At 31.1% G+C, this 27,001-nt stretch overlaps 3 protein-coding genes across 10 annotated transcripts; 1 reads left to right on the top strand and 2 right to left on the bottom strand.

Annotated features, from left to right (window-relative positions):
• The first annotated feature begins 879 nt into the window (after positions 1-879).
• On the top strand, positions 880-5,620 carry LOC102583989 (ubiquitin domain-containing protein 1-like). Of its 2 annotated transcripts, none has more exons than XM_015312673.1 (4): positions 880-1,100; positions 4,452-4,574; positions 5,077-5,196; positions 5,429-5,620. In XM_015312673.1, the coding sequence occupies exons 1-4, from the start codon at positions 1,055-1,057 to the stop codon at positions 5,491-5,493; spliced, it is 354 nt and encodes a 117-aa protein (XP_015168159.1). In that variant the 5' UTR covers positions 880-1,054; the 3' UTR covers positions 5,494-5,620. The 2 variants fall into 2 exon arrangements, with proteins under 2 accessions (XP_015168159.1, XP_006356096.1); XM_006356034.2 differs by having other exon boundaries at positions 883-1,082.
• Positions 5,621-6,838: 1,218 nt separating this feature from the next.
• LOC102583650 (uncharacterized) lies at positions 6,839-10,121 on the bottom strand. The gene is made up of 4 exons (XM_006356033.2): positions 9,670-10,121; positions 8,435-9,060; positions 7,677-8,192; positions 6,839-7,083 (listed from the first exon to the last, which is right to left on the bottom strand). The coding sequence occupies exons 1-4, from the start codon at positions 9,986-9,988 to the stop codon at positions 6,958-6,960; spliced, it is 1,587 nt and encodes a 528-aa protein (XP_006356095.1). The 5' UTR covers positions 9,989-10,121; the 3' UTR covers positions 6,839-6,957.
• A 4,568-nt stretch (positions 10,122-14,689) lies between these two features.
• LOC102582897 (heat stress transcription factor A-4a-like) lies at positions 14,690-20,488 on the bottom strand. 7 transcript variants are annotated; one of them, XR_001474522.1, is made up of 5 exons: positions 20,405-20,488; positions 20,218-20,285; positions 17,351-17,952; positions 15,978-17,236; positions 15,511-15,820 (listed from the first exon to the last, which is right to left on the bottom strand). XR_001474522.1 is itself a non-coding variant. In XM_015312672.1 (4 exons), the coding sequence occupies exons 2-3, from the start codon at positions 17,564-17,566 to the stop codon at positions 16,241-16,243; spliced, it is 1,212 nt and encodes a 403-aa protein (XP_015168158.1). In that variant the 5' UTR covers positions 17,567-17,952; positions 20,218-20,450; the 3' UTR covers positions 14,690-15,176; positions 16,232-16,240. The 7 variants fall into 7 exon arrangements, 2 of the variants coding, with proteins under 2 accessions (XP_015168158.1, XP_015168157.1); XR_367993.2 differs by having other exon boundaries at positions 20,218-20,320; positions 20,405-20,480; XR_001474523.1 differs by having other exon boundaries at positions 15,978-16,103; positions 16,232-17,236; positions 20,218-20,450.
• Positions 20,489-27,001: the final 6,513 nt, after the last annotated feature.

Raw genomic sequence — 27,001 nt, 5'->3', positions numbered from 1 at the left:
CTTCTAGAAACGGGCCTTCCAATACGAAAATTTCGTGTGAATTAAATTTAGTTGTGATTCAATGCGGATGTTGGTAATGCCACTCTCAAATATGGACTTTGAAATGCAAGAATTCTAGTGTGAGATTTAGTTGGTCCCCAATACAAATATCGAGAGTGCCACCCCCAAAAATTAATCACACAATAGAGGAAATCTTGCAAATTCAGATTTAGTCAAGCCTCAATGTGAATATCGAAAGTGTCGCCCTCTTAAATTGATCTTGTAAATGCAAAATTCCACATAAAATCATATTGAATCGGGCCAGTGAGAAACTACACACACCAAAAAGAAAAGTATAAAGTATAGAAATCCAAATAATTTGAGCGCTAATTACATTATATTCCGAAAGTTTCTCAAATCATAACAAATTCGTATTTTTCAGATCTCGTGAAGCTATTGTTCCTTCATCCAATACATGAGTTATGTATCATATACATAACTATAAACCAGATTCATACTGATTTAGATTTAACATAATTGGGGTTATGTATCAACAATAACATTTATACCAGATATATTGTACACAAATAAAGTTGTAATGAATCTGATTATAGAGATGGAGTGATGTATCCGGATGTTAAGAGAGAAGAATAAAAATATTTTTGTAATTAATTCAAATGGTAGGAATCTTTAGATACTGTGTTATCTTAAGTAGTGTAATTTCATAAGTTTTCAAAAAAAAAAAAACTATCAAGCCCAAGTGTCAAATAAGTATACTTACATATACTAGAAGTTTGAATTTGAGTTCTGAATAGGAAAAAAATGGACCCTGCTATAATCTATTCGAATTTAGTTCGAGCTTCAACCAGGCGCAAACCCCTCAGTGCAGAGTGAGGAAACCCAAAAAAAATAATTAAAGAATAGCTGTCAGTGAGAGTGGTGAGCACGCAAAAACAGTCCTCAAAAGAATCACAAACCAACTCAAAAATCCCATTTGATTTCTCACTTTCCATACAGAAATTTATGTAAATAAGTCATTTTCCCCTCAATATCTGTTTCTGGGTGATTCTTGAACATGGGTTGTTCTGGATCCAAAGAAAATGGTACTCTCCTTTTTTTTGGTAATTCTTGGTGAAATCATTTGCTTTTACCAATTTTTAGGTAATACCCAATTGGTTATAGAGTTATATGGTGTAAGTTTTGCTGTTAGGGATTTGCATTTGTTGTAAAGATTGTTGATTTTATTGTTTTTTGCTCTTTTCTGGGAATTTTCTTTGTGCTGTGCTTGTGTTCTTGTTATTTTTGGTGAAATTAGTTGTTTTTCTTATACCAATTTTTAGGTATACTCAATTGGTTATATGGTGCAAGTTTTTTATATAGTTTACATTTCTGTTTGTTGATGGATTTGCATTTGTTGTAAAGTTGGTTGCTTTTTTGGGAATTTCACTCTCAAGGACTTTGAGAATTCATATCCTAACTTGTTGGTGATGTTTGAGGAGTAGCTTTTTGATGAATTCAGTGTTGGGAGGTATTTAGCACTTTTTAATTGAAATTGCCCCCATGAGTTAGCTCAATCAGCAAACGTTGAGGGACTTGTGTCTTATTTCACAAGTTCGAGCCTTGCCCCAAACAAATTAACTTCAGTATTTAAGTGGAGAAGGAACTCCGCCTGTGTGAGTTTGTTCACATTGTCGGTCCCAAGCTCGGAGAAAAGAGGAGGGTTGTTGAGGATCAATCGGAGACAACCTGTCTACCCCATAGAGGTAAGGGTAAGGCTGGGTACATCATACCTTCTCAGACCTCACTTGTGGGATTACTATGTGTTTGTTGTTGTTGTAGTGTGTAAGTGGAGAAGGGTGGATAGGTGGGCCTAATCATCCCTGAGTTTCAAAGGCTGCATTGGCCCAAAGGGTTGGATCCAGACGGATTCTTCGATTAAAAAAAAGGATGGTGATAGGTTAGCTTAGAGTTGTAGAGATGATGGTGGGTTGCTTATTTGACTAAAGACTCGATAGATCAATGATGCCTCAATCCGAAACTAGTTAGTGTCAACTTTATGAATCCTCCATATTGACTGAGTATAAAATTTAAGCTGGAGAAACCATCGTATGAAATAAAAGTCGCCTTTGCCCAAGTTTAGACTGGTACACATTTTGATCCGTAACATGATTCCTAGCACTGTACTTTACTTCAGGATGTGTGATGGTACTTTCTAGAAATGTGGTGAGAGAGTAGATCTCAAACAGATTGCAGACACCCAATATCTTGTGCTTGTCTTCTATCTGTTCGAGCAGCCTCGGGAAAAACCAGTTTCTTATCACCAGCGTTTATCAACAGATTGTCTTTTCATATTGCTTTTTTAAGTTTTAATTCAAGTCTGAAGTAAGTGGATATAAGTGGACCGATATTAGGAGTAGAAATCGAATTCATGGAGTGTGTTGGCTGAAAGTCAAGAAGTACCTAAAAGCAACAAGTTCAGTTACTTCTCAGAATTTTTGTGTTGAAAAGCATGACTATCTCATCTAAAAGCGCTTATGTTGTTAGAGAATGAACTTTTATTTTGGAATAATACATGAACAAACACTCAGATTTGGCCTTAGTTGGCAAGTAAGCACTCCAATTTTGAGAGTGCACATGTAGACACCTCAACTTGGCCTCAACTGGCAATGTCAGAGCGTTAGGCTTTGTGAGGTAGAATTCAGGTTGTTAGCCCATCAACGGAGAGATTAGGTTGATTAGAGTTCATTGCAGTTTCAGTTTGGATACTCTTTTACATAAGTTTGACATCTTAGGATAGAGTCGAAGTCCATGGGAAAATGTAAAATAATTTTATAAATTTTTTATTTTGTCAGGCATCATACTGAAGGTGCCAAATGACCCTGCATATCAATTGAATGCTTGATTTTTCCACTGAAAGCAATCTTGTCAAATAGGAATGAAATGTCGCATAATTTGTTGATAATACAAATGCAAAGAAAAAAATCATTTTCTCCTATGGAACTTGTTATCTGGCTGAGCAGAGCTTCTTAAATTGTACTACGATAAAATGAATTGCTGGTTCCTGGCTGTCATACTCAAGTTATCGGAGCAAATTGAGTGTATGGGTTCATGTTGTTACTAGCATGGCCTGGTTAGGATGGTTTTATGGTCATCTAGTTTCCAGTCAGACATCCATTTGCCAATGCGTAATAGGTGAAACGTTTTTGCAGATCTTGCTTCCCTTGATTCGACAACCTATAATTTCTAAACCTTCTGCATTTGCCTTTCGGTTATGGACTTATAGAATGTCTCTATTTCCTTTCATTTTGAGTAATAGTTGTTCCTTTGGTTAGTTGTCTTTCAGTAGAAGTTCTTTCTATGCTATACGTTTTATTGTTTTCTGTCATATCTACCCTTTCCTTTTCATTCTCTGTATAGTTCTCATGTTATTGTTATGATGAGCACTTTATTTCTTAGACTATCTTCACAGTTCATTTTGTAATGACTTCAGGTTATTTTCCTGACAAAATGATCTTATCAACCTGTTAGTTACCCAGTGTTTGTTGTTTTCTGCTAAATATTGATACCACTATCTACCATATGTCAACCATCTCTGCTGTATGTATTGACTTCACTTTGTTGTCTCGCTTACCCTTCCATACTAGTAGTCGTAGTATTTCTCCCGTAGTTTCTTGTCCGTCAATTTCTGTTACTCTCTATTGATATTGCACTTTTTTGGTGTAGTTACTGTTCCTTTTTTCAGAATGTGTTGTCATGCTTTCTATAGTATTTTGCCATTATCCCTTCACTTCAGTTATTTCTTTTTTGATATGCTTTTCCTTGAGCTGAGAGTCTATCGGAAACAGCCTCTCCACCTCCCAAGGTAGGGGTAAGGTCTGCGTACACTCTACCCTTCTCAAACCCCACTTGTGGGATTACACGAGGTATGTTGTTGTTTAGCGAATTAGTCATTTTGTTCTTATCAGCAGTATTTAATATTGGATCTTTTACAGTAGCCATTTGAAGGTTATAATCCTAGGAAGATGAATGTTAGATCAATACTTAGGTCACTTAGTCAATTCCCTATTATACCCGTCATACACATCTTTTATCACAAAGTTTATAGTCTCTGTTTTTTCTTGTTAAGTCACAGATTGGTTGAGGAAATGAGTTGTGGTCTCCTTGGGGAATCCTCCTCTCATGAGGTTGTGTTGGATCCAAAGTTTCGCATTTAACAATTCTTTACGTTATTGGCTTGTTTAAAGCATAGGACTATATGAATTACAGCTATCGTGTGGTAAGGAATTCCTTCTAGGAGGAAAAAGAGAATACTCCAATGCTTTATTTCTTTCCATGACTTCATGCTGCCTGCTATATCCCGTGAATTCCGATACTGATAGATCATGAACAATTTTCTTAACTTCTTATATGATATATTTTCTTTTAATAGCACTCCTGAGCGACGGAATTCTGAGTTTGTTTCTTGATTGCAGAAGCAGCTAAACAGATACGAAAACCAAAGCCTTGGAAGCATTCAGAACCTATTACGAGGGCTCAGCTTGTACAGATGCGTGATGAATTCTGGGACACAGCACCACACTATGGGGGTCAAAAAGGTAATCTCCATAAAATACGGGAAGTTTTACCATTGTACTTGTTTCCTGTTTCTGGAATAATTGTTTCCTAGCCAGAAGATAGTAAGATAGGAATTCTTATTATCTCGATATTCTTATCCGAAAAGTACTATCTCATTGTTCTTGGTGCATATTTTTTCCTCGGTCCTTGCATTTGAGATATTGTTCAGGGCATTGAGCTACTCTGTCTTTCATGTTACACATCAGTCTCAGATAATCGATGGACATTATGTATGAGTACTATTTCACCTCTGGCAATAGCTAGAAATCTTTTAGATTATAATGACGTTCATTGCGAAGCCAGAAAACATAAGATGTGCAACATCTACACCTTTGTGACTCCAAATACCCGAACTCGTTACACTCCCCCACCCCCACACACACTGCTATATGAATATATACCTATGTGTACTTATAGGATAAGTCGATTTATAAAACAGCATAGCAGATGAAAATATCCTAACCATTATATTTCCTTCTTCAGAGATCTGGGATGCACTCCGAGCTGCAGCAGAGTCGGATATAAGCCTTGCACAAGCAATCGTGGACAGTGCTGGGATAATCGTGCAAGCCCCTGATTTAACAATATGCTATGACGAAAGAGGTTTGTAGTAGTACTTTTTGCCAAATACTTGTTGACTTCATTTCTCTATAATCTCATTGTATCTAGAGGTGGATCCAGGATTTGAAGTTTACAGCTTCCTACGACTTTAAGTTAAATATTACGATAATAACTCAAGGTTAAATATTTATAGATATTTCGTGAATGTTTTAACACATAACTCAATGCTCTAGATCCGCCACTGATATTTGTATCAACTATTATTCTTTTGCAGGTGCCAAGTACGAGTTGCCCAAGTATGTTCTAAGCGAGCCAACTAATTTGATTCGCGATAACTGAAAACTGAAAAGACAAGGCCTTCATGTAAAATACTTCATTGAGACTGTAAATTGTTGTAAATTTATTCTCACAAGTTATTTCTTTCGACAATTGATATTGTTTTGTGCATGATGGTCCTATATCAAGAATCAAGATATCAAAAAATGCTTTATGCCCAGAAAAAGAACAGCAACCATCTACCAGGGTATTATTTTGGACACTATATAGAATTGGTAAAGTTGTTTCCATCTGATCAGGAGGTCACGGGTTCAAACCATGGAAATGGCCTCTTGCAGAAATGCAGGGTAAGGCGTCCAGTCCTTCTTCAGAGGGCATAGCGGGAGCTTTAGTGCAACTGTCTGTCCTTGTTTTAATCATAAAGTTCCATTTTTTCAGTACCTTAGACTGAAATTCTCATAGTGAGCTCTTTCAACTTTGCAAAAGAAATGAGTCAAGGTTTTGTTCGTATCGCAGAAATCAAACGTTGTATTAGTTATGCAGAAATTATATTAATATTGCAAACTAAATGCTATATTGATTATGCGTAATTTTATATGAGATTACTTTTTTGGTATGCCTGAAATTAAAAGAACTATCATCTAAGGTTGTGGTAGGGTTAGGGGTTGTACTCCTTTATCCTTGGACTAGGTTCGACTTTCGAGCCTTCTGACCTCAAGTTAAAGGTGGAAAGATCTCATTCACCCAACTATACGATTTGGCAGTAGGTCGTTCTATAAGAGAGTGTCATTCAAGATAAAATGAAAATTGTGAAAAATTATAGAAAAAAAATTTCCTTTAAACTGCTAAATCAAAAAGAAAATAAGATACATAAATCTAAATGGGGGAGTAATATCTTAAATTTTATGGAAAAATATATACTAATATAATATAGTATGTTAAGAAGTCAATCTTGATTTGGTGTTTTATTGGTGGATAGTAGTTGATTTGTTTCTTTAAAATCTGTTGAATCTTTTATATTATTATTTTTCAACAAATCTTTTAGATCATCAAACTAATAATTTTAAAATCAAATTTCTAATATGTTTGTTTGTTAGATGTTAATTGCTGACATCTCTCCAAATTCACAACTTGTTAGTTGGTTAGAGTGTTTGGTTCAACCACTTAATCTACTTTACCCCAAAGCTAAATTGCTCAAATCAGCTCAGCTCAGCTCAGATTCTTTAAAAATGTCGATATGTACATATACTCCAAAAATAATGTATTTTTAGAGAAACGACACAAATATGACAACATTTTAAGAGAGTTCGAGTTTCAAGACATAAGAAGCTTCTTCTATTTCTCAATTTCAATCAAACAACTTGGAACAAATCAAAAAATATTTTTAAAAAAAATAAAAATACACCCCTTGGAGAAAACTTGTGGTCTTTCTTCAGACCAAATTTAAATCTTTCCCAAATTTGTAAATAATAATAAAGAAATTTTTTTTCTTTTTAATTTTTTTTCTCTTTTCTACATCTAAAACTTTTATTTAGGTACAAGAATGTCAAAATCAGTAACTGTCCACTCTGCCACTTGATTTGGATCTTTATAAATTTCAGTTCCCAAGTTGATTGAAGTCCATTTCCTTCTTGCTGGTGTAGTTCCTGGATCCTACAAGAAAAAATGCTCCATTATAAATTATATCCAAGAAAAAAAAGTCAATTTGGTAATCTAACTATACCTAGGAAGTGTTTTTCAATGATTGTTAGATAATATTTTTTAAAAGGATTTAAGTTATATACATCGATCGATAGTCTAAAGACTTTTAATATTATCGTTATAGGTGTTTGGTTGTTTTTTAGTAGTAACTGAAGTGGTTTTTCAAAAGCCGAAAGAAAAGTAGTTTTGTACCCATAAACACTTTTGAAACATTGATCAAGCACAACTGTTGCTCTAATCTACGTTGCTCGGACTATTCAAAAATGTCAACGGATACATATTGGATCCTCCAAAAGTAGAATCCGACATAGGTGCGACAACAATTTTTGGAGAGTCCGAGCAACATAGGCTTTAATATCAACAAATTGTTTTTCAAATTGATTAACCAAACACAAATTGCTGCTTTACAAGAAGTATTTTTTTTTCAAAAAGCGCTTATGACAACATAATACTTTTAGAAATAAGCAGATTTTAAAAGTTTGACCGGACAGTATGTTATAAACTCATTTTTTGGAATCCAAGAAAAGGGGAAAATAGATTCAAACCTGGTAAAAATAAAGTGATTGTGACAAGTTCCCAACATCAAGTTCCCATGTTGTTGGATCTCCAATCCAACCATCTCCTTTCCTAGTAGGATAACCATAATCCCCCCAAACAGGATGTGGCAAAATCTGCAAAATCTCCTGAGGTTGAGGATTACTATAAGGATCACAATGAACATTAGGTTCCTCAATGTGTTCACCATTTCCAGGTGCACAATACATATGATAAGCCTCATAAGGGAAACGAATCGTATCGTTTCGATGAATTCTTGATCCATTTGGGAAAATGTGGTATGGTGGACATAATTTTGGGCTATCTGGTTTGCACCATGATGGTGTTTCTGGATTCAAGATCATCTCACTGTATCGCGTAACGTCTGTTGTTACATTTCCATCACATGACTTGCCATTGTTCTTCCAGCAACTCCCTATGTCCATCAAGTAAAATTGGCTGTTTGGACCTCCTCCTTTTATCACATTTAAGGTGAATTTCACCTTAAAATTTGGTGATTCTGGTATCTACACAACACAAAAGTATCAATGTCTACAAAACAACAAGAATAACATACTCAGTGTACTCCGGACTCCCACAAGTAGGGTCTGGGGAGGGTGGTGTGTATGCAGTCTTACCCTTACCCTCGACTCAAATATCAAAAAACAAGTTTGTAAAACAAATACAATAGCGAAGATGACTTCAAAGTAAATAAAATTAAAATGTATGTTTGATAGCAAAAAAAAGAAAAGTTGAAGTTTTTACTCACAATTTTTAACATGCCTCTAGTTGGATAATGATATCCACCAGAAAAACCAAATGTAGCATCTGATCTTAAGTAAAGCATAAGCCAAGGATACTTATTTGATGTCTTCAACACATGATGAAAAATCCAACTTCCTTTTCCCAATTCTTTCTTCCATTTCACAGAATAAAATGAATTATTCTCTGTTCTTGATTTACTCATTCTACTATGCAAATCCCATGTACCAAAAAAACTCCCTTTAAGTGTAGTCCTATTAACACCTTGTAAAGTTGTGTAGTTGTGAAAAATCAATGGTTGGTTCATACACCCTTTTCCGAAACACGGAAAGTTGTTATCAGGCCCATACGGGCCTGATAAGAGCCCGTTTTTCGGACACTTAGCAGCGTATGTATCCATGTTTCCATTCTTGAGCATGATCATCCAAAATTGCCAAGGATTTGGCTTGTCTTCAACTTGACATTTTGATCCCAAGTAAAGTTCTTTTTGTGCTGCATAATGATCAACATCAAGAATTGCCTTTTTCTCCAATCCAAGAAATGATTTTCCTTTGCCTAACCTGTTTTCTTCCTCTGTCACTTTATGTACCAACATGTATGGTATTGCATTGCAAAGAGAACAATTATTTTCCCCTGTAAAAAAGTATATACATTAAATATTTAACACAACATATTGAAAAACCAACAAAACAACAACTCGACTACTTTTTTGGGAGGTACGTGAGTCAGGTCAGCTATATGAATCCTTACTGATCATGTCGTGACATTTAAGCTATTTTTTTGAGAGATATGTGTTACTTTCAGCATGGACTACATATCTATATACGAAAATTCTCCAAAACTAGTATAAATATAAAGTTTTGAACTCGTATCAAAATCTTGAATCTGTTAAGTTTAAATTCTGATTCCGCCTCTGGTTGTTGAACATGTATGGAATTGCATTGCAATGAGAACAATTATTTGTCCTTGTATAACAATAGCCATTATGTCTTTAAGACAATCTAGAGAAAACAACAAAACAACAATGCCTCAATCTTATAGTCAGGTCGACTATATGAATCCTCACTGATCATATCATTCTGTTTAAGCAAGATAGCTATGTATTACGAGGATTCATCATAACCGTCTTGACATCTCATCTTCCTTCATTCAAGTTTGTAAACCGACAATGTGAACAAGATCACACTAGCACAACTAAATACAAAACATTAACGAAAACTCGAAACATGGAATTCAACTTACCTTGTGATTGAGGAGAAGCTTTATAGACATCAAAGCAATCAGCAACTCTTGGACTTCCCATTTTAGGCACTTCTTCTCCAACTTCATTGCATTGATTCCATGCTTCAATAGCAACTCTTAGACCATCCCTTCTCATCCCCGAATCGCCAACAGCCGATATGTAACCATTTCCATGATCAAGATTTACACAAGAAACACCATAAAAGGACACAATGATTGAAAGAAGAGAAAGAACAATTAACCAAGAAGAAGTTTCATGTTGAGCCATTGGTAAGTTTTTTAAGAGTATGTTAACACTTCTTATATATACTAAAACCATTGGGAAGGACAAAGAAATGGGACATGATAATTTTAGATTTTAATAATATTCGAGTTAATTTCTCAGATGATCACTTTACTAATAAGTATCATCTTAGGAAGTCGTATTTTTCTTGATTCCAATTTTCTTCAACAGAAAAAGTAACTTTCTGAGATAATAACGGTTAGCTGAATGACCATATGAGAAATCAACTCCCTTATATCCATGTGTGAAATTGATAACTACTCTCCTTATTGTTTCATCAACTTTACTCAACTAACTCCTTTGAACATTTTTCTCCTTTCACTAGAAGAAGAAAGTTCTTTTTTTTATAAAAAAAAATAGGAATTAGCAACGAATATTTTTGCTATTTGTTGGTAAATAATACCCGTATCTAATCGAATTATTTATAATTCATTTAAATAGGATTAGCTATAGATTTTTGTTGTTCAACAATGTGAAATTGATAACTACTCCCTTATTGGTTCTTTAACTTTATCTCTTCAGTACCAAAAAAATGTGGAATCAATCACGGTTTTTTTATCTATCCGATTTGTCGGTAAATAGCTTGTAGCTAATAGTGACATGCCAGGTTGTTTAGCGACAAAATTTGTTTCTGATTTCTATTTTTCCCTATTGTAGAGTTTTTCTTTTGTTTTTCGCGTATCAATGTATTATATCTGTATTGGAGTCTCGATTAAATCTTGATCATATTGTTAAGTCCCACATCGATCGTGGGAGCTAAATTGTTCCCTAATTAACAGACGTGATATTATATATATTTAGCTTGAATCGGAGACATTTGATTAATTAAGTTTGACACCTATACAAGTGATTGGTAAATTATGATATGGCAGCTGGTTTTGTTGTTGACACTTTCTTCATGATTGGTTAGGTTCCAACTTATTGATTTTGAAATAAATATTCAAAAGGATCTTTTTACCAAAACCTCTGTAAAAGAAAGATCTATTTGTGAGCAACATTACCTAACAAATTAATAATGTTTTTGTGTACTTGATCCTTTGATTCGCGAATTAAGTTATCTCGAAATTATATATAGTCCTGATATTATAACTTTTGGACTAAGTTATCGCATATCACACCTTATTGCATGAACCAAACGACTAGTTCATTAATCCAACTCAAAAGTAAACAAATGAAAGAAAACATTGTTTCGTTTTGAATAAAAGATCTTGAAAAAGTTTGGATAAATTGAAATCCCAAATTATTTGTTTATTTTAACTTTTATTTGGTGTGAAAATAAGAACTTTGTGATGAAGAAAAAGGGGGTATTCTTGAACTCAAAGGGATGCTTTTTATCATGTAACAAGAAAGTACAAGTATTGTTTTTTTCTTATTTTTTTTTGTATTTTTGATGACTTAAGATGCAAATATTCTTTTTCAAGAAAATACTAAACTTTGAGAATTTCTTTTGTTTTTATGAACTTTATATTATCAAAATTGTGACCCCACAAGACACATTTGCGGAAGTTTTGTAACAACTCCAATTTGCAATAGCTACAAAAAAGCAAAAATTATGAGTGTTTTTGGTAGGTGGGAAAATCACTTTTTAGGAAAATATTTTCCGTGAGGTAGTCATTTTTCTTATTTTTAATATCTATTTTGGGAGGTTTTTGTTTTCGTGTGAATGTAAAATTTTTGAATTTATGGTTAATTTTTTCTTCAGTAATGTTATAAGGAATACGAATTTTTTCATTGTAAATTTATAGGAATCAATCAACGAATTTTAGTGAAAAAGAAATTTTCATGTTGAAAAAGAAGATTTTTCTATTTGGTACGATGAAAAACATTTTTATCAAAAAGAAGGAAAGGATTATTATTAATTTCTCATATTCAAAGTTTTTCCATCATAACTTTAGGCACTTTTTATTGATTCAATCTACATTTATTAATTTTTTAAAAATAAATTCCAAATATAATAAATATAATATAACCATTCGGGGTTGTGATGGAGTGGTAAGTACTCCTTCATATATATATCCAGTAGTATTAACACACATATCTTTCTTAGACCAAATATGATAATTATATTCTATATGTGGTTGAACTAAATTCTCTCTTGAATTAAACTTCATTACTTTTTTTATTTCCCAATAAACGTTAGTTTTATATGTGATTTTTTTACGTTGATTAACATATAAAGCTATCTGAGTTTTCTCTATACTATGGAAGTTGTCACTCTTTTTTGTTATAATACTAGATTTTGTTGCCCGTGCTATGCACGGGCCCAATAACATAAATGGTATGTTTTGGGGCTAATAACGAAATTTTTGAAGCGATTGTTTGCGTGGATAAAGGAATAAGTTTTTTTATCACAAACCTGTACTTTCTTTGACGCTATTCAAGGCACAATAAGACTACCCACATACAACATTTTTGAACAATTTTATGTTGTCAATTATCACGATTTAATTTTAAGAATCAGTCAATTTTTTTTTCTGTTTTTTTAATAAATATTTTAAGTTGTCAATTATCACGATTTATTGTATTTTATACATAATTTTTAACGATAGATTAATTTCAAGAATCAATCGAATTTTTTTAAATGTATTTATTTTTGAAATATTTTATGTTGTCAATTATCATGATTTATAGTATTTTTACGCAATTTTTAAATATAAAAAATTTAAAAAAATAAGACAAATAAATTAAAATGGACCCAATATATGTTATTTTTGTTGTCTCAATTTATGTGACACAAATGAAATTTGGAGAGTCATTGAATATTATATATTATACTTGGGCATAAACTCTCTTACGCACGGGCCCAATAACTATTATTTTTTGTCCTAATGTATGTGACACAGATAAAATATAGTGAGTTATTTAAATTTAATATGATTTTTAAATATTTTAAGTTGTTAATAATGTAATTTATAATATTTTTACGTAATTTGTAAATACTTAATATATATTACTCCACTTGTCTCAATGTATGTAGCATAGATAAAATTTCAAGAGTTAAACAAATGTTGTTAATTGTTAAGATTTACAATACATTTTACGTAGCTTTCAGTAATTTGACATTAAATAATACATATTACTACTTTTGTCTCATTTTATGTGACATTGATAGATTAATTTTAAGAATCAGTTAATTTCTTTTTTTGTGCATTTTTAATAAATATTTTAAGTTGTCAATTATCACGATTTATTGTATTTTATACATAATTTTTAACGATAGATTAATTTCAAGAATCAATCGAATTTTTTTAAATGTATTTATTTTTGAAATATTTTATGTTGTCAATTATCATGATTTATAGTATTTTTACGATAGATTAACTTCAAGAATCAATGGAATTTTTTGTATCTTTTTCAAAACATATTTTATGTTGTCAATTATCATGATTTATAGTATTTTTACGATAGATTAACTTCAAGAATCAATGGAATTTTTGTATCTTTTTCAAAACATATTTTATGTTGTCAATTATCATGATTTATAGTATTTTTACGATAGATTAACTTCAAGAATCAATGGAATTTTTGTATCTTTTTCAAAACATATTTTATGTTGTCAATTATCATGATTTATAGTATTTTTACGATAGATTAACTTCAAGAATCAATGGAATTTTTGTATCTTTTTCAAAACATATTTTATGTTGTCAATTATCATGATTTATAGTATTTTTACGATAGATTAACTTCAAGAATCAATGGAATTTTTGTATCTTTTTCAAAACATATTTTATGTTGTCAATTATCATGATTTATAGTATTTTTACGATAGATTAACTTCAAGAATCAATGGAATTTTTGTATCTTTTTCAAAACATATTTTATGTTGTCAATTATCATGATTTATAGTATTTTTACGATAGATTAACTTCAAGAATCAATGGAATTTTTGTATCTTTTTCAAAACATATTTTATGTTGTCAATTATCATGATTTATAGTATTTTTACGATAGATTAACTTCAAGAATCAGTGCAATTTTTTGTATCTTTTTCAAAACATATTTTATGTTGTCAATTATCATGATTTATAGTATTTTTACGCAATTTGTAAATATAAAAAAAAATTAAGACAAATAAATTAAAATGGACGAAATATATGCTATTTTTGTTGTCTCAATTTATGTGACACAAATAAAATTTGGTATATTATATTATATTATATTATATATTATATAAACTCCCTTAGAAAATAAATATATATTATATATATTATATAGTAGAAAAAATGATTTATTATATTATATTATTATATAGAAATGTCCCATCATAAACTCCCTCTTATATATAAATAGAATATATATATAACTACAATAATGATGGTGTTAATGTCAAATTAGGCACACCTCGATTATTTCATCAAACATCTATTATTTGATACTAACAATTGTATTTTGCCTCGCACCAATATAAATATCAGGTAAAGCTTAAGCATCAAGCAAAAAAACAACCTAGTATTCTTTGTTTAATTCTATCGAAGTCAATTGTTGACTCGCCAATGAGAATTGTAATGAAATGATAAATACTTCTTCATTCTAAAGCAAAACTCTGCTAGGTACAACTTCGTTGAGAAATGTTTTACCCTAATGTAACACTTTTCATAGTAAATTTAAATTTAATCAGACATTCTGATATCGAATATCGAATAAGAAAAAAGAATGTTGACTTAACAGCCACAATTTTCAACACAACAAAGCAACCAATCAATCAATCACTTTGCATTAGACATGTTTTTTTGCCCTTTAAATTTCTCAAAGGCCACACAAAGCATATATAGAATCTTTGACTAATATTATTTCTTGTTGATAAGAAGACAAAAATTTCATACAAACACCACTTTTTTGGATTTAAGAGTCCACCTTTGTAGACTAGCAGCCCTTAACCACATGGCCTTAACACCATTCATTTGCTCTTTGGGTCTACAAACTTCTCCACTTAGAAAAAATGACACTAATGGCATGAATATAGCAATAACAATGATATTTAGACCAACTTGCGCGCATCTTGACTGTTTCACCGGATATATTGTTACCTTCCACTAGCACATGCATTAGATAACTCTATAAGACCAAGATTTAGCCCGACAAGACGAGATCACCTATAGCTTTTTGTCTTAGTTAGGATTTAGACTCTAGTTTCTCGTACTTTTCACCCGCTTCATTGATAACTAAGGTCACACTTATCCAAGATCCTGTATATAATTTCAACCATAAGGAACTTGTGTCCCTGACCATGACCAACATTCACCATCAGGAATTGAACATGTTGGTATATCAACAATAACAACAATATACACCCCTCCCACAAGTGGGGGTCTAGAGGGTAAAATGTACGCAAACGGGTAAAGATGTTTTCAATAGACCCTCGGCTAAAAAGCAAACAGAATATCTTCTTTTCAAAAAAAGAAGACACATTTAGGCTAACAATTTACACATCAATAAAGTCTATCCTTTTAGACTTTGTTGACATAGAAGAGATTAAACACATCGTTTCGTAGGCTCTTTCTCAGGCCTAAATTATATACTAGTAGTCAAATGTGCAAAACTGGAAACAAGAAGCATCAAACAGAATAAATTGACACAATTGATTGTCTAAAGAAGAAGCAATACATATATCAGTGTGTACAGTGAACAAACATTTTAACAATCAAGAACGTCTGAGCTACTGAACGCGTAGAGCAGCAACTATTACCTCATAGGAATCTACCCGAGCTCTGGTAAACCATTCTTAAGGGCCAGGAGGAATTAGTTTAAATGCTAACAGATCGAGAACCATACAAGATATCCGCAACCATGACATATCCAGAATCAGTATAGACAGTATTACACACGTCGTGTGTTTCTACTGATAGCATGAAACAACTGAACACCCTGAGCAGAAGAGTATAAAAGAATCATATATAGCCTACCCCAACTGATTTGGGATTTAAATGCTGAAACGACGACTCATACAAACATTGCATATTCATACATTAAAAGGATAACAAGAGAAATAAAGCAAAAGGAGTGCTAGAAAAATTACTCTTACCTTATGTAACACAAATCGGTAACATGGACAGGCAAGGCCGGAAAGAATATAACTACATAAAACATGAAATTGTGCCAGACTAGCATTACTACTGATCGACTCTATCATTCACTATATCATGTCATGCTGAACAAGGTAAAAACAAAAAAAGAAGGTTAATATACCAAAATTCTATGTACTCTGACAAATCACTTTCTCTAAATTTACAACAAGAAACAGGCAAAAAAACATTTACTATCAAAAATAGTACATACCCTGCCACATTACATTCTCTCTGCTGGAGTAAGATGTCCCAACTGTTCTGTAAGGCTAATTACAGTCTTCCTGTTCCACCAAAATTTCCCATCCTCAACTGTCTTGGATTCACTTATTTTGCTCTCCATATCTTCCCTTTCCGGCTTTACATCAGTAGAACCAGGGTTCTCAGTAAGGAATTGTTCCCAGAATACATCATTTACTCCTGTTGGCACATTATTACTAGCAGTCTCTACTCGGTTTTCTGGTGGAGTAACATCAGGAGTAGTGTTTCCATTAGGCTCAGAGTTCATGTCAATATCAGAAACCTTAGATCCAACATCAACAGTTAGTTGTGGGTAAGATATAGCAGGGCTATCGGCACAACTGATAGATTCATCCAAGTCTATTGAAGAGCTCTGTCTCATTCTAGCTTGATCAATGTCACGCAGTGTATACTCCCAAAAGGTCAAAGAAGGTTCCAACTGATCTAGCACTTCCTTGTTGAGAGTCAAAAGAGAAGTTGGGTCCATATTTTCCCTAGTCGAATTTTCAGAAGAACTCGCTTGATTATCTTCAAGGCCTGTTTCATTGTAAAGAAAACTGTTTCCTGGCAACCTTCTCTTCCTTTCATTCATTTCCAGTTGTGGCATGAGACTCAAAGCTAATCCTGGTTTATTTATGGTTCGAGCTAAAGTAGACAGCACGTTCTTTTGTCGGTCTTTCACTTGTTGGACACGTTGGTTAAGGACCTGCATTTGCATTTCAAGTCCTTGATGATCCTGTTTATGTCTGTGTAGTACTAAATGAAGCGATTCGTTCTCATGCTTCAACTTTTCAATATCTTCCTTATACCCTTGTCTTTCCGATTCAGTCAATGCAGATGATGAAAGGATATGAATATTCTGTACAGAATGACTGTGAACAGGTTTCCGTCTATAGATATTCTTCAAAAGGTGTGGCTGACCTCTAAGAAAATCCTCATTTGCAAATTCCCATTGTTCGGGATCTATTTTCTTGAATCCCTGGTTTGACAAAAGAGCAAACGACATGAGAATAAGAACAAAAACAGTAAAAGACTGAAACTCAATTTAAAAATAATTTCACTGCAAATGAATCAAGTAAAACGAATTTCTTACGTAAGTGTTTAGCTGTCGGATAAAGCTGGAAAAATTATTGTGCTTAAAGTATCTGGGCAACAAATCTCTTGCAAAATCAGGAGGATTAAGAACAATAAAACTTTTATTATTTGAACTCCATGAGACTATTGGATCAGTGGAGGGGTCATCCACCATTTCATATATCTTTGCAATAAACGGAGGCAGTGCATTGACGCTGCAAGGAGCTTCATCCATGGTAAGTTCAAATCCAAATCACAACCCCTTGAAATGAAACTCACAAGGCGAAGCTCAACTATAAGTGACAAATCCTTAAGGACAGGGAAGATCAACTTATCAGATTCCCAACATACGCATACAACCAGCCAAAAGTGTTATCACCTTGATTTCCTTCGATAAATTCAACTGAAGCAGCTCCCACCTGATCATACAAATTCTTTGCGAATACACATTTCCATTCAAGTCCCAGCTCTGGATCACTTTCAAAACACATAAATTTGCTAGAGAATTGTTAAAAGAGATTGTGGCCCATCATGAGTTTCCACAAGTGCTCAAACAAATGTTAGCTTGAATTCAAAAGATAGCCGTTTCACCCTCTAAAACTCAGAAATTTCCCAATTTGCCTGCGTTTACAACCAATCACAGTCAAAATTAGAAAGCATAAGAAGATGAGAAAAGTTAATCACTTGTCAGAATACCTAGAAACCCATTACATCAAAGTCATTAAAACAACCATTATTACTCCCAAAACTTCAAGAACAAGCTCAAATAACTTGTCTTCAAAGAAAACCAAGATTTCCAATTCTCATACAAATGCTAAAAAAGCAGTCTTTTCACACTAATACTCAAGAAATTTTCAAAACCCAATTTCCCTTGAGTTAACAAGCACAAAATCAGAAAGTGCAAGAAGATGAGAAAAGTTAATCACTTTACAGACAACCCAGAAACTATTTACATCAAAGTCGTTAAAACAATCATTATTACTCCCAAAATTTCAAGAAAAAGCTCAAATAACTTGTCTTTAAAGAAAACCAGGATTTTTAGTGCTCAAAGAAATGCTACAAACAGTTTTTTTTACGCTAAAACTCGGGAATTTCCAAAACCCAACTTCCCCTGAGTCAAAATCAGAAAGTGTAAGAAGATGAGAAACCTTAATTACTTAATAGATTATCCAGAAACCATTTACATCAAAGTCGTTAAAACAATCATTATTACTCACAAAACTTCAAGACAAACTCAAATAACTTGCCTTAAAAGAAAACCAAGATTTACATTTCTCAAACAAATGCTAAAAAAAAAGTCTTTTTCACACTAAAGCTCAGATATTTGCAAAACCCAATCTCCCTCTTTTTACAACTAATCACAGTCAAAATTAGGAAGTGCAAGAAGATGAGAGAAGTCCATCACTTCACAGATTACCCAGAAACCCATTACATCAAAGTAGTTAAAACAATAATCATTACTCCTAAAACTTCAAGAAAAAGCTCAAATCACACACAAAACTCAGAAATTTGCAAACAAAATTTCCCTGTCAAAACTAGAAACAAGAAAATGAGAAAACAACTTGATGGATTAACCAGAAACCCATTACATCAAAGACATTAAAACAATAATCATTACTCCCAAAACTTCAATGAAAAGATCAAAACACAAACACAACTTAAAAAACTTGCACTCACAATTAACTAGAAAGTGCAAGAAAATGAGAAAAGTTAATAACTTTACAGATTACCCAGAAATCCATTACATCAGTCGTTAAAAAACAATCAAATTTAATCCAAAAACAATCAAATTTACTTCTAAAACTTCAAATCAAAGTCGTTAAAACAATCACTATTACTCCCAAAACTTCAATCAAAAGCTCAAATCACACACAAAACTCAGAAATTTGCAAACAAAATTTCCCTGTCAAAACTAGAAACAAGAAAATGAGAAAACAACTTGATGGATTAACCAGAAACCCATTACATCAAAGACATTAAAACAATAATCATTACTCCCAAAACTTCAATGAAAAGATCAAAACACAAACACAACTTAAAAAATCAGCAAACACAATTAACTAGAAAGTGCAAGAAAGTGAGAAAAGTTAATAACTTTACAGATTACCCAGAAACCCATAACATCAGTCGTTAAAAACAATCAAATTTAATCCAAAAACAATCAAATTTACTTCTAAAACTTCAAGCAAAAGCTCAAATCACACATAAATACAAAAACCCACAAAAGATATACAATAGAAAAGTTAATAACTTTACAGATTACCCAGAAATCCATCACATCAAAGTCGTTAAAACAATCACTATTACTCCCAAAACTTCAATCAAAAGCTCAAATCACACACAAAACTCAGAAATTTGCAAACAAAATTTCCCTGTCAAAACTAGAAACAAGAAAATGAGAAAACAACTTGATGGATTAACCAGAAACCCATTACATCAAAGACATTAAAACAATAATCATTACTCCCAAAACTTCAATGAAAAGATCAAAACACAAACACAACTTAAAAAATCAGCAAACACAATTAACTAGAAAGTGCAAGAAAATGAGAAAAGTTAATAACTTTACAGATTACCTAGAAACCCATTACAGCAAACTCGTTAAAACAATCACAATTACTCCCAAAACTTCAACCAAAAGCTCAAATCACACATAAATATAAAAACCCACAAAAGATATACAATAGTAAAGTTAATAACTTTACAGATCACCCAGAAACCCATTACATCAGAGTGGTTAAAAACAATCAAATTTACTCCAAAAACAATCGATTTTACTTCTAAAACTTCAAGCGAAGGCTCAAATCACACATAAATACAAATACCCACAAAAGATATACAATAGAAAAAGTTAATAACTTTACAGATTATCCAGAAACCCATTACCTCAAATTCGCTAAAAACAATCAATTTTACTCCAAAAACTTCAAACAAAAGCTCAAATCATGTCATATCTGAAAGCACGAGAAATCCATTGTGAGAAAATTACCTGTAAGAAAAAATCAAGAATAGTCCTTAACAATAAGAGGCACATAGAAAGATGAAGAAGTTTCAGAAGAAGAAGAAAGTTTACTTTGACCCTTTTCTCAAAGACTTCTTCTCAATGGTTTTTGGATGTTTATTCATATTATATTATATTATAGTTATATATGGTGGCTATTTTAAGAGTATCAAATGAGTAGTTAAGCTGTTTTTTTAGGAGTGAATATATATAAGTTGAGTTAATAAATATAATTTTAAAAAAATTGTGATAATTTTAGAAGAACTTTAAATATGATTATGTTTTGAGATTAATTAGAAATTTATAGCTATAGTTTATTTAATTGTGATTTATAATTATTTGTTAGAAGAAAGAGAGAAGCGATCAAGATTGGAAAACAGAGGAGAAATGAGAGAGATGATGAATATATGTTGTATTTGATTGTATCACGAATATAACTAATGTATCTGATTTATATCAACGGATATAATTATATTAAGTTGTATAAATGAATATGATTATATTAAGTTGTATAAATGAATATGATTATATTAAGTTGTATAAATGAATATGATTATATTAAGTTGTATAAATGAATATGATTATATTAAGTTGTATAAATGAATATGATTATATCAAGTGTATATGTTCCTTATGTATTCACTATGTATCAACGTGTTTGAGTGTACATGCAACAGGCTATAAATTTATATCAATGTATTCAACTGTATTTTGTTCCTTTTATACATATGTGTCATGTATTGTATATTTTTTCAAAATATGATTGGATTTCTCTCTAGTTTAGGCATATTGAGAGTCTGAGTAGGAAATTGAAGAGGAGAAGAGGAAGAAGAGATCAAAGTTTCCGTCATCTCTCACCTGATACAAATCTCTTGTCTGATTTGTATCAATAATATCTCATCTGAAACCTCAAGCTTTTTGTTGCTTATTGAATGGGGAAGGGGAGAGATGAGTGTGAGTTTGAGAGATGGGAAGATTTTCTATAAAATCCTAAGTATAGTTATTTAATGTAATTTTTTTAAATAATTGTGTATAGTAAATACATAACACATACTATGTCTCAATTTATGTGGCATTTTTCATTTATGTCTATTAAAATAGAATGACACTTTCAATATTTAATAGCAATAATTTATCTTTAAAATGTTCATTTCATCCTTAACCAGATAATCTATAGTCACGCACAAATATTTATGATTTTTTTAAATCATAAATTTTAAAAGACTTTCTTAAATTTCGTATCAAGTCAAACAACATCATATAAATTGAAACGGAGATAATACTCTCTTAGTCTTTTAATATTATGTAATCTTGTCAGTTTTAGGTCAAATTCGTACTATTTTCCTCAAAATACTCATATCATTAAGGGGTTATTTGGTATGATGAATAAGGGAATAATCACGAGATAGAACTTAAGATTATTTTATGTTGTATTTGTTAGGATTCTTAGTTAATTTCGAAATTGTTTATCTCACTATTTTGCACTATAAATTATAGGATAAGTTCTCCATGTATGTTGTGGAATAACTAATCATATAGGACATACTAATTAATGATTAATTTGTCTATTTCATCCTCATATCAATCAGCCCCTAAAAGTATCATCTATACCTTATATATAGTTTCTTTTCAATGTGGATTTTGTTCATACACTTCACAATATTTCCCTCAAAATAAATTTTATCCGATCTATTATCAGTTATCACTATCAACGAGTCTCACCCCTCAAATTATGTTCTAAATGGCTAATTATCACGATCCCTTAGTCAATTTTTGAGATCGATTGTGCACCACCTCTATATATAATCAAGCATTAATTATGTCCAACAAATCCTAAAAGCCAGCTTCTTCTTGTAAGCTTATGCTTCACCTTTGGCATTGTAATTATCGAGCTACATACATCATTTTGTTATCTTCATACTTGTCTGATTGAATTGTTATATATATATTTGATATCGATTTGTTGGGTTAACTAGCTTAAGGATACTCTTTAATATGCTATAATATCATCTACTTTGGATCAAGCATGCATAATGTTAACTCCAAATTTCACCCCATGCATTAAGTGTATCCCTACACTTCATATATAGGTTTTTGGTCTTATCGATTTCAATGTAAGGTTTTATTTATGCATAAGTAGTATAGTAAATTTATATATTATTTTTAATCCTACCGAAATATACCCATAATAAGGGTTGGCAAAATGTTTTTTCTTTTAAAAACTATTCAATCCGATCCGTTAAAATATAGATTGGATCATTGACCATTTAAAAATAGATCAAATATAGATATTATCCATATTATCTACTAAAAAATTAACATTAAGATAAATAATATAAATATTTATATTATTAATACCCATTTATCTATTTCTTAATTATTTTTTTTATCCATGATATATAGTATTGACGGATCATATTTTTCTTCAATATTGAGGAAGACATCCTAACAACTTAATTAAGTATTATATTCATATCCAGTTTAGGTAGATATTCAAGATTAATTAATTAGCTTTATCAAGATTTACAAGAAGTCAACACAATGAGATTTTTTTTTCTGTATAATACGAAAAAAGTAGGGGAATGAATTGGAAAAAGAATCCTCCAATTTAAAATTTATTAGTTTATTTAATTTGTTTTGTTGCCACATTTTCAAAAAGGCAACTAAAAATAAATTATGCATGCGCGTTAAATTAGTTAAAGTTATCTGGGATGTTTTAATAACATACGAGGAGAATTGTGATTTATAAAAATGACCAAAATTTAACCATAAAATAGTATCTTAATTAAAGTTGTATAATTTAAACCTTTGTGAATTTTTTCATACTACACAATGAAAACTATGGATCCTTTAGTTAAATTTTGTACTTACTAATGACAAATTTAAGTGATTAATATTTAATACATTTGATTATTTTCCTCCTAGAATCTAATTAAAGCTGAATATAGAGAAGGTGATGTGGCATCTCTCTATGACCAGCATCCCTATTTATTTTTTTCTCATTTTTTTAATCCATAATATTGTACTAATTAAATAGTTTAAGAAAAGCCTAACAAAAGAAATGTTTACTAACGGTAATGTTAATGCCTAACATTTATGTTATTAAAGCCTTTAACCAAAAAAAAAAAACAGTAAGCCCACATAATAATAATAATTTCCAATAAAGCCCAATGAATTGCTTCACCCACGTAGCCAGACCTTTGGCTTTTCAATTTCTCCAGTTTTAACGTGCATTACCATGTCAAAATTAGGATATAAAAAGACAAAAGCTTTACCTCACCACAACAATTCTTACTGCTATTTAGTGTGGATTATATTAAGTTGGGCTTATTTGTATGTGTCATCTTCCTAGCATATCTAAATATATTCATTTCTATACTGACAAAAATTTTCTTGAATAGATTACACTTTTGAATCTCATGTATGAGTGCTTTTTACTTGATATTTGCTAAATTTTTCAGATTATGGCATTTGCATTAAGAAGCGTGTGGTGTTGAATATAATTTTTAAAAGGTCATTATATTTACCCTTTAAATTGAAAAAAAATATTTTTCTGCTTCTATTTATTTTATTGTGTTCTTTTTTTTTTAATTAGATCATTTGAAATTTGAGATGATATTCAATTATTTAAAAGTAGAGACACAATCTAACTTATATTTCTTTGTTTGATGCAGATGGATTTAGCTTTTTACTCCAACTACTATCTTCTATTAGTAAAGTAATGGAATTTGAACTTTCCTAAAAGAGGAGTTGAAGTTCTAATTTTAATTAATGGAAGGTAAGTGGACTTATGGTGTAAAAACAAAAATATTGATTTTGAGAAAATCTTAAATTTGTGTTGTGTTACTAATTAAGAAATCAAAATACTTTTCTTTTTTATGTATGTAGTAGGCGTAGCTATTTACCCAATTGCTTTTCTTATTAATCTCACTAACCTTTTGAAATAATTAATGGGTATAATATTTATACCTCTTCATATTCTATAATATATTTTATGTGATATTTTAATATTTTGTTTTGTTTTCTTATGTTGAAACTATATAATATTATCTTTTGATTACTTATCTTTATTATTAAGAAGTTGCAAAAAAAGAAGTAACAACATATATTTGACAATTTTTTAAAGAAAAGGAACGGGTAGAAGAAAAAAGTGAAAAGGGTGAGGAAAAAATAAAGACAAAAAGTATTAAAAAAAATGTACATGTAATTAGATTTATTAAAGATATACAAAGAAACATCATAATTTTTGGAAATATATACAGAAAGAATTAATTTTTCTTGAATTGTTATTTTTTTTTCTTTACTTTTTTTTAAACAAAAATAAAAGTATACGAAAATCAAGTACTTTAAAAGATTTAAAACTCCCAAGTGATGAAAATTTATATAGGAATGTATGAACCTAAATTAAATGTGAATAATTAAAACTTGAAATATTTGAATTTGAAAATTAAAAAGAATTTTGAAAATTAAATGTACTTTCTCCATAAGTTATTTAGGTTGAGAATTTTATTTTTTTCGATGATAATTATAATTATTTGAAATTATTAGAATCATGAATGTTTTATGGAAATATAGGACCTTCTTTTAATGAATTTTAATTAGTTGTCGATAATGAAATTTTGTATATGATTATTACGGGTTATCAAAATAAGGTTATTCACTATTTCTTTATGCGTATGAATTTTGATTAATAAATTGTAAATACTTTATATATGTTATAAAGTATTTGTATTGTAGTGAATGTCTATTATGTGGAGTCCTTTTAGGATATGGTTAGAAATTCTATTTGGGGATCAAGTTAGATTTTCCCTATAAATCGAGGGGTCCTCTTCAATGTAATATCATCCCTCAAGAGAAATAATAAGTGTTCTCTCTCTACTTTCTTCTTCTTATTCTATAGTTTCATAACAATATATTTCATTTAGTTTTTTTTGACTTATTTTAAATAATAATAAATTTCTTTCATAAATGACATGTGTTTGAATTGATGTTAATTAGGAGAGAGCATAATGCTTTATTAAAAGCTTTGGTATGCTAATTTCAATTTTTAACTTTTTTTTTAATATTACATTATTATTATATCATTTTAAAAAAATGATTTCTCTTGGTGTCAATTTAATGTTAAGATTTGTTTTCCTTAATTATTTTGTCTAGCAGGGAACAAGTCTCGACTCTAAGTAATACTCCCTCCGTCCCTTTTTAGTTGTCCACTTTAGAAATGACACACAGATTAAGGCAACAATGATTAGCACAGTGAAGTTACAATTTTACCCTTATGACAACTTTTCACTTCAAAATTACAACCACTTATTTGAATTCAAGTGAAATAAATTGGAGGGAAACAACATACACTTTTACAATTTTCAAGAAGTGTAAATAAGGGTATAATAGGAAAAAATTTGTTGTCCTTTCTTGATTTGTCAAAATGGACAACTAAATAGGGACAACCAAAAAAAGGAATATGGACAAGTAAATAGGGACGGAGGGAGTATAATATATCGTGCTAAGCACAGTTTTGTTTACTAGTTATATTCTTAAAAGTAAAAAATTTACATGGAGTGCCACGTGGTCCCGCCAAAAGTTGAAACGACGTCGTAACGAATATTCATGCACAATGACACTCACTTTCCATGCAGCTACCTGCCTACCCCACCCACCCCCTTTAAAAGACTAAACACGTGCACTTCCCACATTTTCAGGACTAAAAAAATATTTTTTTAAATTTTTTTATAAATAAATCAGTAGGAGTCGTTTGGTTATATGAATTAGGGGTTATTTCGGTATAAAATTTGGGATTAAGTTTATTTGATACTTTTATTGTTGACATTAGTTAAAATTAGAGAAGCGAAACGGAGATAATTTTAACATGATTTGAAGAGAAGGTGTGATATGAGAAGTAAAGATATGTCGACGAAGTATTGAAAGAATGTGATTAGACAGAACATGATGTGATTTTCGTTTTACTAACGAAGACATGATCCTAGATAAGAAGATATGAGGATCGGATATTAGGATTATGATAGAATGGTAATTGAGAGACGAGTGTTATTATCGCACTTTAGGTGAGTGAGGTTAGCGATTAGTCTCCTCTCCTCTCTTTCTTATGTGTAGTAACATTTAGTAGTCATGCAATTTCTTATTCTTCGATATGTGCTATTGTTTGTTTGCTTCATTTTCCATAAAAAAAGATTGTTTTATTGTTGTATTCTTCGCATCCATGCTTCAATAATTTTTCTTTTGAGTCGATGCTTTATCAGAAACGGTCTTTCGACCTGACAAAGATAGGAGTAAACACATGCGTATATCTTACTCTCGCAAATTCCATTTGAAGGATTACATAGAATTTATTATTATTGTATATAAGATACGAAATAATTTATTCTAATTATCATAAGGGGTAAGACTACAAATACAAATTCAACAAAACTCAATTGACTTAACTCAAACCTCATAATTTATACAAATTATCTATCCAATGCAAATCTAATAAACAAAAGAGCTATAGTACATAAACGCATAAACTAAAAATTATGACTCCACCTCAACTAATTACAATCTTGAAAATTGAAATGACTTTATTTCAAACCAAACAAAACCTAAGTGGCAAGCTACGTAATATTTTAATCATTTAGTGGCAATATTAAACTCACCGTTCACATATTTACTTCT

The sequence above is a fragment of the Solanum tuberosum genome, unplaced genomic scaffold (genome assembly GCF_000226075.1).
Source record: "Solanum tuberosum cultivar DM 1-3 516 R44 unplaced genomic scaffold, SolTub_3.0 scf00214, whole genome shotgun sequence".
Classification (NCBI taxonomy): Eukaryota; Viridiplantae; Streptophyta; class Magnoliopsida; order Solanales; family Solanaceae; genus Solanum; species Solanum tuberosum.
Note: the sequence above shows the minus strand (reverse complement) of the source record. Positions and strands in the feature narration are given on the sequence as shown.